A 12,895-nucleotide genomic window follows, 5' to 3' on the forward strand; every position below is an offset into this window, starting at 1 on the left:
CCTTTTTTTTGGTGTCCCTTCCTTGCTTCTCTTCTCCCCTCTCCAGTTCACAATTTCAGAAACAGACTGGGTTGATAATTGTACTCACTAATTCGGGACCATCAGCTCAGACTCATGTCCATTACGGTCACTCCAATGGCTGTCAAGCCACCTTCGAGCTCTCTGTTCTTTTGGCTAGGCTTAGAACTATGCATCCCAGCCAGCTTTAAGATGAGAGGAAAAGCTGATACTTTAAATGAAGCCTACTCTCCTTGGATTTGTAATCACAACTGCAACAGTAAAGTGTATGTTCTTAATGATTTAATATATGTATACTGGGGAGAGTTGATTGTTTTAGAGTGCATCATGTCTATAGGGGGTGGGGGGATGTTCCTTGTACAGTATCTCAGACAAATAAGGGGTTGCTGCTCAATTCTTCAGGAAGGATCCAGACATGACTGAGAAGAAAGAGCTCTGCAACAGGTGACTCCCAGTTGTATGTGTTGAATCATCAGCATATTTAAATATTTTCATTGCATCTTTTCTCTCTCTTTCACTAGGGATGTAAAATGTTAACCAGTAAGCATTAGTCTTACTAATTAACCCAGCTTAACTGTTAACCCCCAGGCTGGCCGATCCGCCAGCCCCAGCGACCCCGCACTGGCCGGAGCAGCCCGGGCCCAGCCCCAGTCGCGCTGGCTGGTGGGATCAGCCCCAGCTGCCTAATCAGTTAACCGTTTAAACAAAATAGATTTAATCATTTAAATGATTAATTTTTTAAACAGTATTTACATCCCTGTCTTTCACCTGGCCCTTTCACACCAGCACATTCCAGCAGAGTGAATGACCTAAATGATTCACCAGTACAGAAAACCTAATCAGCTTTCTAAGGGCACTAAGCTAAAACAGACATAAACAAATATCATTTGTAACAAGCTGTCACTGGGGAGACTTCAAAATGATTATCTCCATTTGTCTTAGACTAATTTAAATTTCTATGGGAATGTAATACTGATGCACTTACTGGTAATAAGTAAGTGTGATTAGTTTAACTGTGCCTTTTCTATATTCATTTATTCTTGCTTTTTCAATGCTGAAAGAAAAAATAACCACCTTTTCTATCCTTTTTATGGATATTTGCTGTTTCTAAGACAACTGAATACAAACTGAACGTTTATATAAAAATATTCAGAGGCTTTCTTCTAACACATTTGGCTTCACTTTCAATTTAACATACCGGATTCTTAAAATATTGCGAACCAAAAGCCGAGTACATAGAACATCCCCTGCAAAATGCTAGATTGATAGCCCTGGAGATGGAGGCCTCTTAACCATAAATAGAACATCTACAGCAGAGGGAGTAATGTTCCCCCCCGACCATAGTTCTTAACCAGATGCTGAGGGAATACCCTCAAGCTCATGTCTAAGCTAAAAAGAGTGACAAACTAGTTCCGTGTTTATACATTCTTTATCTTTCTCTGAGAATGACAACAGAAAGCCAGTTAGGTGGACAACTGAGATGGTTGTATTCTTGCAGTATGGACACTCGTCCATTAAGAACTCAACATAGCCTTGTCAACATTAGGAATTTCTGTCAATTTCATCGATTCATAGCCAGCCACTGATGCTATATCCATGCAAATCCCTAGCGTAGATAACAAGCTGTGATTTCCACCAGTGGATAATTAGCCCTACTTGAAATCAAAAGCAATTACACTGGTGCAAATCACAGCTTCCCTTGTCTACACTAGTGGTTTGCACTGATGTAGCTACATCAGCAACTGGCCATCAGTTGCTGGAGTAAGTGAAAATTCCCAATATAGACAATGCCTGAGACAACTCACTCATTTCACGTAGGTCACCAAATCAAGCAGCAGCTTTCAAACAGCCGGTTAGAAGTGAAAGGTTCTGTGTCTCATTAGCAGTTATCTAAGCGCTTGTCTTCACTATCAGGGTCAGCTGACCTAAATTATGCTACTCCAGCTACGTTATTCACATAGCTGGAGTCGACGTAGTTTAGGTCGACTTACTCCAGTGTGTTCACTGAGCTGAGCCGACGGGAGACACTCTCCAGTCGACTTCCCTTACTCTTCTCAGGGAGCTGGAGTCCCAGGGTCGACCGGAGAGCACTCTGCCATCCATTTAGTGGGTCTTCACTAGACCCACTAAATCATTCAATCTCCCCGTAGTGGAGATCATCCCTAAGTGTTTGTCTGGACTAAGATTTAAAGCAGTGGTTCCCAAACGGGGTTTCGCAGAACGTTACATGGGGTTCGCCAGAAAAATTTCACTAATGATGGCCAGAGGACCCCGGGCATTGGAGGCAGCAGGTGGGACCCGGTTGCAGGGCAGACAGTCAGAGCCCCAGGGAGAGCGGGGCAGCTGGCAGCCTGAACTCCAGCACTCCGCGCAGGGCTGGCAGCCCAAGCCCCAGGTTGAGCGGGGCTGGGCAGTTGGGGCTGGCAGCCTGAGTCCTGGCGGTCAGCGGGACCTGTAGCCCGAGCTCAGTTGACCGGGGCAGTCAGAGGGTTGCAGCAGCAGGAGCCCCACAGATTGTGGAGTGCGGAGTAAATTTAAACTTAAATCCCTGGAAATATTCATTTTTAGGAGGGGGTTCACAAGATTTCACAAAATTTAGTGAAAGGGGTTTGCGGGCTGTTAAAGTTTGGGAACCACTGATTTAAAGGTATGTTGTTAGAATGTTAAGGTTTCTCCATCCCCCCAGTTTCAACTAGACCAGCTAGCACATGTTAAAAGTACACACTGCCTTGGCTACACTAGACTTTAAAATGTATTCGATAAAACCTTCTAAACACACACTTTTTATCCTACTCAAGACAAATCCTAAGCTATTTAGCACCCCCTGCTTCCTATAAAGGATTCTTGATAAAAGTTCAGTGTCAACAAAGCTATCAAGAAACAGGTTTTAAAAAATAAGATTTACATGAATGCCACCAAACATGGACAAAAATTTGAAAAATGGTAAGGCTCAATGGACTTAAGAAAATTAGAGGAATATTTTTATGGGCTTTGAGTGAAACAGTATCAGACATACAAAATGTCTTTGAGGATTTTAAAAAAAATCTTCTCAGTAGGGTTTTTGACAGTGTTTCTTAGCTATGTGTCAAGCATTCTACTGTAAAGTGCTTATAATGTGCCCTGTGTATATGTAATCCGTCTAAATATAATCGATCTATATATTTTCACACCCAATGGTGTGCTATTTAACTAAATCTATAGATTTTCATTCTGAGCATGCCCCAGTAAGCATTCATTTCTCAGCATGAAAGCAATACTCAACATGTAAAGTCTAGATTCTTGGTGGAGTTTTGTCTAATTTCCTTTGAATACTTTTTTTTTCCTTTTTAATTCCTTACAGAAAGGGCAGTTGGACTATGGAACTCTGCCAGAGTCAACAACAGATGTACTGTGAATTAATTCAAAAGGAGTAAAAAGGATAGAGTAATCGGTAGAGCTACCGGCACTAACTTGACTATTGAAACGAAAATAATGAGAAATAAGTTGATTTTTATTTCCTGGTTTTGTAAGAACACGGCCTTGCTAGGACATATGGTCTGCGTCTAGCCCTTAATGGTCTTTTATTTCAATAAGACTTTGGTGGGAAGCTCACATCTTGACATCTCTGCGAACCTGGACTAGACCTGTTGTTAATATTAAGTGGTTCCCCTTTACTTTGCAGCTCTTTAATGAAACATAAGATTACTGTTAAAACAATAATCTTCTCAGCAGGATTATCCACCAGTGGGGCTGACCCCAATATTGCTCATCTGTACACTGTTCAAGCAGAGGCATGGTGAAAACAATGTGTAAACACATACCTGTCCAGAGGTTCTTTCAGGATGGGATGCTAAAAGGCTTTCTGGGAAATCTGATTTTATTTTATAATGTTAACCAGATGCCTTCTGGAATATAAATGAAACATTTAAATCACTGCTGCTAAAGACATTTCTTGAACTTGGCTAACAGGACAAAACAGAAGCCTCAGCCAGCAGACCCCGTTCCTCACAAGATAATGAATCACAATAGACACTGCTGCCTGGAGCATTGAGCCCTACAGTGTGTGCAAATAACCTGAATCAATACAACTGCAATGTAAAATCAGTAATTTATGTAGGAAGCCTCTGCAGATGTGTACAAATAGCATAGAAGTTGGTCTACTGGATCTCCTATGCTTAATATGTCTATTATATGTGGGATTACTGTACAGTCTTTTACAAAGGTCTATACTTTAAATCTATTTGGAAATTAGTGTAGAACATAGTGGTAATGAAACATCATCCCCTGTGCAGCAATCTGCACTGGATGAGGTAGACTTTGGTTTGACTTTTAAGGTGTTGGTTACCACCGATTTAACCCATGGCTAACTCAAGAACTGGATGCCTCTATCTCTGAGCAATATCAGGGCAGCTGTAATCAGCTGAAGCCTTGTCTACACCAAATGTTGGTCTCAGTTCCAGAAACCAATGGTCAAACACTGAAGCAACTGCAATCCCCACATGCAGACAAAGAAATCCGTGATTTGCACCAGTAGAGAGAACCTGTTTTTTTTCCACCAATGCAGCTACACAGGTGGCTGGCTGGGATTGGAACAATTTCGCATTGCAAACAGGGTGTTAGCTACTTAATATAATTCTCTTCTCTCCCTCCCCTTCTCAGTATCTCCCTCTGGTTTAAACCCAAACTTGTATAGTTTTCTCAGTGACATATCCTTGATTCCAGAAGGCAATTTCCCCACCTTAGCCCTGATTTGACTATTGATCTTCAGCTTGTGATGAAATGCTTATCTGTTCTAAATAGCTTTGATAGGTGTATTATTACACTGTTGAATAGTCCAACATAATTCAATTAGCTGTACCACGGTCATGCATTCTAACAAGTCTCACGCTATTGCCCTTGTTGCTGGTCATTTTTAAATTATTGATCAGCTAGCTAGTTGAGGATTATTTTCAATTTATGTTTTATACAAGACAACTGCTTGTGTTACTATTAACAGAATTATTACTGCTACTGCTGATCTCTGATAGTGGTTGAAGGTCACAGTGCATGATCCTTTAGTTACTACCATGTTGCATAGAAACAGGTCAAATCTGTAGGGAAAACTTTGGTGATTATGTAGGGTGCAAACCCCTCCACTTTGCACAGCCTCTTGGTCTGGAGATGGGAAGATTCTGGAAACTACAGCAATAAGTGGCATTTTCCCTCTGCAGCACGGATTAAAATCCGAATAAAATACAAAAAAGGATTAGTTAATGCTGCTCAGAGCAACATTAATTGGCCATGGGCTGTAACTCCCCTTGGTGGAGTCATAGGACTCAGCGAGTGACCCAGTAAGCCAGTGACAACATGGAAGTAAACAGGCCAAGCAGCCATTTGGCCTTGGGACAGGGTACATAGTGCAGCTGGTCAGGATCTATTTGGGAGCTTGATTTCCTGCACAGCCACCACCCTCCTTTACTTGTCTTGGCCCATTCACCTTCACTTATCCCACAGAGGAAATGTTCACATGAACTGTAGAGTTCTCTAAGACCCACAGAATTTTGGTGCAGTTTGGTTCCATTCTGCATGTTTTATACAGGGGAACATAGGGAATCTGTGAGAATATGAATGAGATCCTTGCTAAAATGAACTCTTTGGGAATGGACATTAAGATCAGCTTGGACATGAAGGACAGTGAAATAGGTACCTTGGATGGCAATGTTTAATCTTCAAGGTGTGCCGCTCCCACCTTCCATCCCCCTTTCCCATCTGGTTTATTGGATATTCCAAGATCTTGGTTGTGCCGAACACTCACATCCAAGAAAGAGAGGAAACAGGTTATTTGGCCAGTGGAAATAGACTGACTCAAATAATGGCATAAATGATGTAATCAGGGTACCATACTCTACTTTTTTTTTTAAAAAAACAGTTAAGTAATAAAATTGAAATGAGGGGTTTTCTTTATTATTAAATTCAACTGAGCTTGCACTTCCATTCCAAAGCCTCATTTTAGGCCATTTATAATTTTCCTGAAAAGTGCACACACGGATTATGAGCTGAAAATTTCTCAGGTATTGATTTCAGACTAGAAGTTGTCTTAGTTTTTAAAATCACCTACATCAAAATCCATTCAGCATTTCTTGAGAATGAACACAAAAATGTGCAGTGTCAATTTCACAGGTTTTCTTTTTCAATTCAGATCATACACAAACATCTTGGTTTTAAAAGTTTCGTATGGAATTTTTGTACTGCTTGAAATCATAAATGAGGACTAGCACATTTACCTCGTTTGAACAAATCTGGATACCAGATTGAGACACTCATATTTAAAAATAGTTTTATAAGCAAGCAAAGTTGGGTCTTCTCCTTGCTTAATTTCAGAAAGACATAGTTGTGGTTTATGGGTGCAAGAATTTTAAATACAACACTCATCAGCATATACAACTGCATGTTGTTTCTTAAACTGATTATGTTTATAAAATTAAACAAGATAAAAACACAAATAAAAACATGTGCATGCGTTTCCTAAAGAGATGCACAAGAAATGTATGTAAAGATCGCAGCTGAATGCCAATCCTTCCATGAAACAATATCCCTTCTTAACTTTTAAATGTACTATATACCAAGCAGATTACACAATTAAAAAAAGCTACTGGTATAAGTATTATCATTGTGTGTATTGTGGCAAATTGCCGGTATGATTATGATGGCTCCCGCGCTTCCTCTTCTTGGGGGGAAGGGAGGGGGGTTCATGGCGCAGTTTCCTGCCCCTGAACTAGGGTATATACTGTCCCACTAGTAACCCAGAGAAGGGTAGTGGAGAGGGAGGGACCTGGGCCTGGCCTCTACTCTGGGTCCCAGCCCAGGGGCCCTAGGGATAGTGGTAAACCACTTGAACCAGTGCTTCCTTCCCCTGGGCTACTTCCCTCTCCTGCTCTTCATCTTGTGGGTCTTCCTGCCCTCTTCCTCTGCACAAGCCAGGTGTCTCTTTACCTAGGGTCTTGGTCTTCTAGCCAGCCACGGCACTTCTCCAAACTCTCCTCTACTTCAACTCCTCCAAACTGCTCTCTACTCCACCTCCTTCCCCTGGCTGATTGAAGCAGGGGGTTTTTATCAAGTGATTAGCTACAGGTGCTCTAATTGGCTTCAGGTGCTTTTCATTAATCTATAGAAACCCTTCTTTGCTCTATAGGGAATAAGGCTTCTCCTCATCCTGGGACTTGCATATCTCTCCTATATCACTCTCCTGTTGCCTTCTGGCCATGCTGTATCACAGGATGTTTTACATAGTGCTGATCAAAAGCCCATTAAAATAAATTAAAAGACTCCCATTCACATCACCAGGCTTTTGGTCAGACCCATAATGTCTAAAAGCTGCTGAACTTTTAAAATTATACCAGTGTGAATAGGTATGACCTTAAATAATTTTTAAAACAAAGCAGGTTTGACCTGCTTACCTCTAGAAAGGCAACACCAGAGAACACCTTGACAGCAATCCACCTTTTTGTGTGTGTTTTTACTATTTTGAAAAATGTCAAACATTTGATATGTTACCAGGTGGCTTTAGTGCCAGCTACTCTGCTTCTGCTTTGTTATTTGTAACCTGAGTTGAATATATGTTTTTCATTCATTGGGGCATCAGTGAATAAAACTACACAAAAATCACTAGCCTGGAATCAGACTAGCATGGGTAGGCAGCGGTATTGTGGAATCTCATAAGCTAAGGCTAAACAAAGCTTGGGCCCAACACTATTTGGATGGGAAATTTCTCTGGAACAAACACACTTTCATGCACCAGACTACAGCAATCAGTTGCTTTCCGATGACATCACATCCTGTAGTTTTGGCAGCAGGTGTCCTACTGCCTTAGACCTCATTTTAACATTGTGACATTTAACAAATATTATACATTTTGAATATTAATACAATGTAAAAAGTGAAGTTTAATCACAGAGTCAAGAAATTCAGAATCCAGGTTCCCATAGCAACCTAACTCTGCTCTTATGTAATGGCATTTCATTAGGGCCTTTTACTACATAATCACAGAGTTTTGGGTAGTTATTCAACAAATAATAAAGCACAACAATAATGCGAAGAATTGCAGTTTATTCTCTAATCAAAAATGCACATACATAGGCTTTGAAAAATCCACTTGTTCTTCTAGAAGCGGTGAGTAGAAAACTAACCCTAGCCAGTAACGAGTCCTCTGCCAAAAATTTCAGCAGAACTTTAAGTTGAATAAAGCTCATATCTAGATTTAAGGTTATGAAGATAAACTCCCAAATGTGACCCAATGCACAGGTGTCTTCCTAATTCTGCAAGGCTTTCCCAAGCTGCGACAGAGGAACATTGACAAGACTTTGGCCAATTCATTTGCAGAATATTGACACAGAGCCCTGCAGTCATCAGTAAAATTGACAAGCATTGTGTCAATTTCATGTCAGTTTCACCCTGCAGCTACTTTTGGGACATCATGAGTAGAGCAGCGGGAAGCTTTGGAATTACTCTCAGGGAGAGAAACTAAAATCATAGGCTGAGGAAAAAAAGATGGTGTAGTGGAGATCTCCTTCCATGTTGACAGCCAAGAGACAGGTGGAGGAGTAGTTATGCACTGCCAATATTTTACCAAGGGAATCTCTCAAAAATTTTCTCCTTTAACTTACAATAAATTCTGTGTAATAGGGGTTCAGGCACCTGCAGAAGAAAGTGGTGAGAAAAAGTGGACATATTTGTTTATTTTTCTATCTAACCTAAACCCTTTATGACCCAAGAGGGAGACAAAACTACATGGAAAACTTATATTTAGTGCACTGGAAATGTTTGCACTTTGATTCTGAAAAACGTAGTGAGGTACCAGTATAACAGAGTATTCAACAGCTGCAACATGAAATGTAATTTTTATTTTTGCTTTAACTGGAGAATGGAGAGAGGCTTTATGAAAGACTGAAAGACCTTTTAGCATGGTCCAGGAATATCCCCCTGCCTGAACTCTTTGAAAATACCCTATGTGGTGCTCTTCAGTTTGGTGTGTTTTATGAGCCCAAGGCACAGATGTGTTAACAGTATCCAGAGATAATGTAAACTAAGATAACCATCTCAACATCCCCCTTCAATTTGATGGCAGAATACTAACAAGGGCTTGTGTTCCCCCCTCTCTGGGGAGGGGCAGAGTAGCAGAGATCACTCTCCTAGAAGCCAGGAAGAAAGGAAAGTACGGACTTAAATTTATCAGCCTGTGAAGGTCTAATATGACAAATGAAGGCCCCAGACAGGTACATGGACATCACCAGAGTATGAATTCCAGAACTCTTTGCCTTTATTACATTGAAAAAGGGGAAAGGGGGGGGGAGAAGCTAACTACAGTATCACCCAGGGATCTGTCAACACTTCCCAGCCCCATATCTTTCATATCAGCCTCTAGCTAGTAGGGGTCACACATTTTTTAAACCTGGGACATATGTAACATTTTGTATTATTGCAGAGATCTGGTGTGACCCTACAACATTGCCCACATGTGATGGGACAGTTTTAATATTTCTATTGGAACCTTCACTTTCAGTCATGCAAGTCAGAATATTCAAACATCAGCTTTAACACTGTTTTCTCATCTTTTGGACCAGAAATCTCACTGATGTGATAATTTAAAAAACAGCATCAAAGTTGGTTGGTTTGTTTGTTTGCTAATAAATGTGAAGTAATTTTTTTCTTCTGTTGTTCATTACCAGCCCTCAGAAATGTGAAACCGAAACCTGTTTCCTTATCAAAGTTTCCTCAATTGTGTGCATACACTGATTTGTTTTTGCGGGGTTGCTTATGATAAGTAATTAGCAGTTAGCACTGAAGGTTTTATTTTAAAGAAAAAGAGTTACAGAAAAAGCTAGCAGCAGTTTCCACTTACTTTGGTATCTTGAAGCTTGTATATTGGGCAGAGGAGCATAAAAGCACCTACTTCACACTGTAATATGGTTTTATATATATAAATCTATTAAAAGATAGAAGAGGAAATTCATCCCTGATGTAACTATTGAAAGAAAGCCACTGTAAGCATGAATTCGGCCCATATATTTTTCTTTCATTAAGTTTCCAGGACAGATGATAGATAGAAAATAGAAGAACAAGTAGTTAAGACTTGACAGTGCAAAATTTAAGTACCAACAGCAATTTCTTTAAGCTACAATGGGAAACTGCCTTTCTATTGTAAATAGCTGACAAGCATGTCTTGTATGTGCACTGTAAGCCTACCTCTATAAGAGATAGTTCAAGGCTAAAGTTCTGCACAAACATATTAACCCAGTCATAAATTTAAGAGCATGCAGGGTATTTGCTGAGTCGTGCGTGATCTAATAATGTTGGCTGTGAAGAGTACCCTATTAAATTACAGTCAAAGGCATAAACAAGAGATGATGAAACCCAATTAACTGAAGTGGTAAGAGAACTGAAAGAAAAACAAAAATATGGCAACAAAATATTTCACCATTTATATCTATTAAAAGAACATTTCTAGGCATTCAAAAGGCAAGCCACTAACACAGACAAATATTTTCTGCAAACCAAATCACAAGGTGCTTTTACTCAAGTCCAATCCAGTGAAGTGCTTAGTGTCCTCAGGTCCCATTGAAATCAATGGGAGTTGAAGGATTTGGCACTTTGCAGGTATGGGACCTTGGTGCAGGAACGCTGTCTTTATTGAATAATACACACATGGGTAAACTTTTTTATTTTTTTTTTAATTTCTTTATACTGAGACTGTCTCAAAAATCTACTTCCACCCCATGTAGATTATGTTCCAAACTTTTTCTCCATTGACTGCTCTTGTTCAAATGGCTGCACTAACAGAACATAGTGCCACTAACGATAAAGATAATGCAATGGTGGTCCTGGGCCATAGACACATGGACAGGCTAGCAAGAAGCCATCTGTAGAGACTTACTTTGTAAACAATTTTAAAGAAAAAATGGGTAGCTCTTTTTATAAGTTTCTTTCTAACACAGAAACTCATTCTAACTCCAGGACAGTTTCTAATTCTTACCTAAAACCTTAGAGCCATACTATGTATTTCAGTGTGCACCTTGCACATCCATTACCTTTCATTGAGAGTTGTGCATGTGTATGTGAGGGCAGAATTTAGTCCTTAAAAGTTCAATGCAACAGTTTGTGAACAAGGAGCTATGCTTGGAAAGCGTCCTCGGAAGTTGATTTTGCTAGCTACTCAAAAGCAGCCATCCTCCAACACATGTAATGCTATACCACTTTCAACAGAACTGATGACAAAGATGCCAATTCTACCTGGCTATTTCTTAAGACAATAAAATGGGCTGATTCAGAACTTTAAGATGTAGTTATTATTTAAAAGAAGGCTCTGAAGGCAGATGTGAATTTATAAAGGCACCAAGTCATCAAGGGCAGTTTTTCTGCCCTCCATATGAGAATTCCGCAAAGCAAAGCTGGGGATTTACCCATCTATCTATGGCAGAAAGAATTACTTCCCCTCCTCCACCAGCAAATGTCATCCAACACACCTGACATCTTTTTAAGACTGCAGAAGAAGCTGGGTTTTTTGGAGCATAAGAAACTCAAATATGCTTTTAAAGAATCAAAAGCCCAGGGACAATGCCAGACTCTCTAGTGGCACAGAGAACATAACCATGCAAGTTACTGAATTTCTTTCCAAGTTCTTAGCAACAGCTTTACTGCCAGCATCTTACCTCTTAGTACCGACTTGAGGTTCAGCTTGGCTTGGCGATGCAGATCCTCCACACAAGGTGGCCTTGTGGAGGGCAGGAACACATTTTCCTGCTGGTGCCAGGGAGCAGTATAATGGACTGTCCATCTACTTTCATCATCTAGGTTGGAGACAGCTGCAAAGAGAGAGAGAGAGAATGTAATGCACAAATTAAATGCAGCTGAATGAGGACTATGAATAAATGGTGGGGAGGAGTGGGAACTGAGGTTACTAATATAAAAACAGACTGGGGCTCTTCAGCAACTCCATTGACCTTAATAGGATGACACTGGCTTTACACCATTATGAGTGAGAGCAGAGTCTGGCCCACTGCCTTTACACATCACAGCATCACACATTGGTCTAATACTGGCCAGGCCAAAATAGCAACTTGGCAGGATCCCAATGGCCACACCTTACTTGCCAACACATTTGCATAAAAATGTATTAAAATAAAAAACACTTCTCAAGTTCAAAATTCTTTAAAAACATTATCTAGTAATAAATCAACTACTTAATTAACAAAAGTACACCACCATAGTATTTACTTATAATTTATCTTCCCTGAGAGACAGACCTTAGTTGTTGTCTAAAGTTTGCTATCAATATAAACTTTTGTGGTTGAACAGTCTTACACCCTCACTCTGCAGGGACAGAAAAAGGGCAGTGAGGTATCACCCCTCCAGCAGCATTTGTCCTTCAGAGCACATGCTGTGCATCCAAATCTCCAAAGCAAAAAAACTACAGCTGTGCCTGTCTCCCAAGCACCTGTTATGCTGACTCAACCAAACTGTGCTGGTCACCTAACTGATCTCCATCCTCTTGTCCCTGTTTCCAAGTTTTCATTACCTCTCATTTGCTGCAGCTGGGAATAGCATTTAAATCATGCAGCTCCTACCACAATATATATTGAAACACCACCTACCACTGTATCATTATTAAGCATTAGAAATGTAATGCCTTATATAATGGTACAGATGCTGTACATGCTATGAAGCACAGCGTGAAGGTGACAGCTTCCTTACATCTGAAAAGTGACAGATTTCATCACAGCACACTGCCTAGAAGAATAATTTCAATTGTAAAATAATTGCATTGATTAGTTAAACAAAGTAAAGGAACTCACAAATTAACTTCAGAATCTCAATACAACAGAATGCTACAAGAAATGCAGTAAAAGAAGACTCATTTTTGGAG

The 12,895-nt window shown here is 40.2% G+C and overlaps 1 protein-coding gene across 16 annotated transcripts in view; it reads right to left on the reverse strand.

The window, feature by feature from the left end:
• NHSL1 (NHS like 1) overlaps positions 1–12,895 on the reverse strand; it is a 278,563-nt gene that overhangs the window by 53,203 nt on the left and 212,465 nt on the right. For all 16 annotated transcript variants that reach the window (XM_043511087.1, XM_043511091.1, XM_043511075.1 and 13 more), the window contains one exon: positions 11,682–11,834. In XM_043511087.1, the coding sequence (XP_043367022.1) occupies positions 11,682–11,834 (153 nt within the window). The remainder of the gene's footprint in view (positions 1–11,681; positions 11,835–12,895) is intronic.

This window comes from Dermochelys coriacea, chromosome 3 (genome assembly GCF_009764565.3).
Source record: "Dermochelys coriacea isolate rDerCor1 chromosome 3, rDerCor1.pri.v4, whole genome shotgun sequence".
Lineage (NCBI taxonomy): Eukaryota > Metazoa > Chordata > Testudines > Dermochelyidae > Dermochelys > Dermochelys coriacea.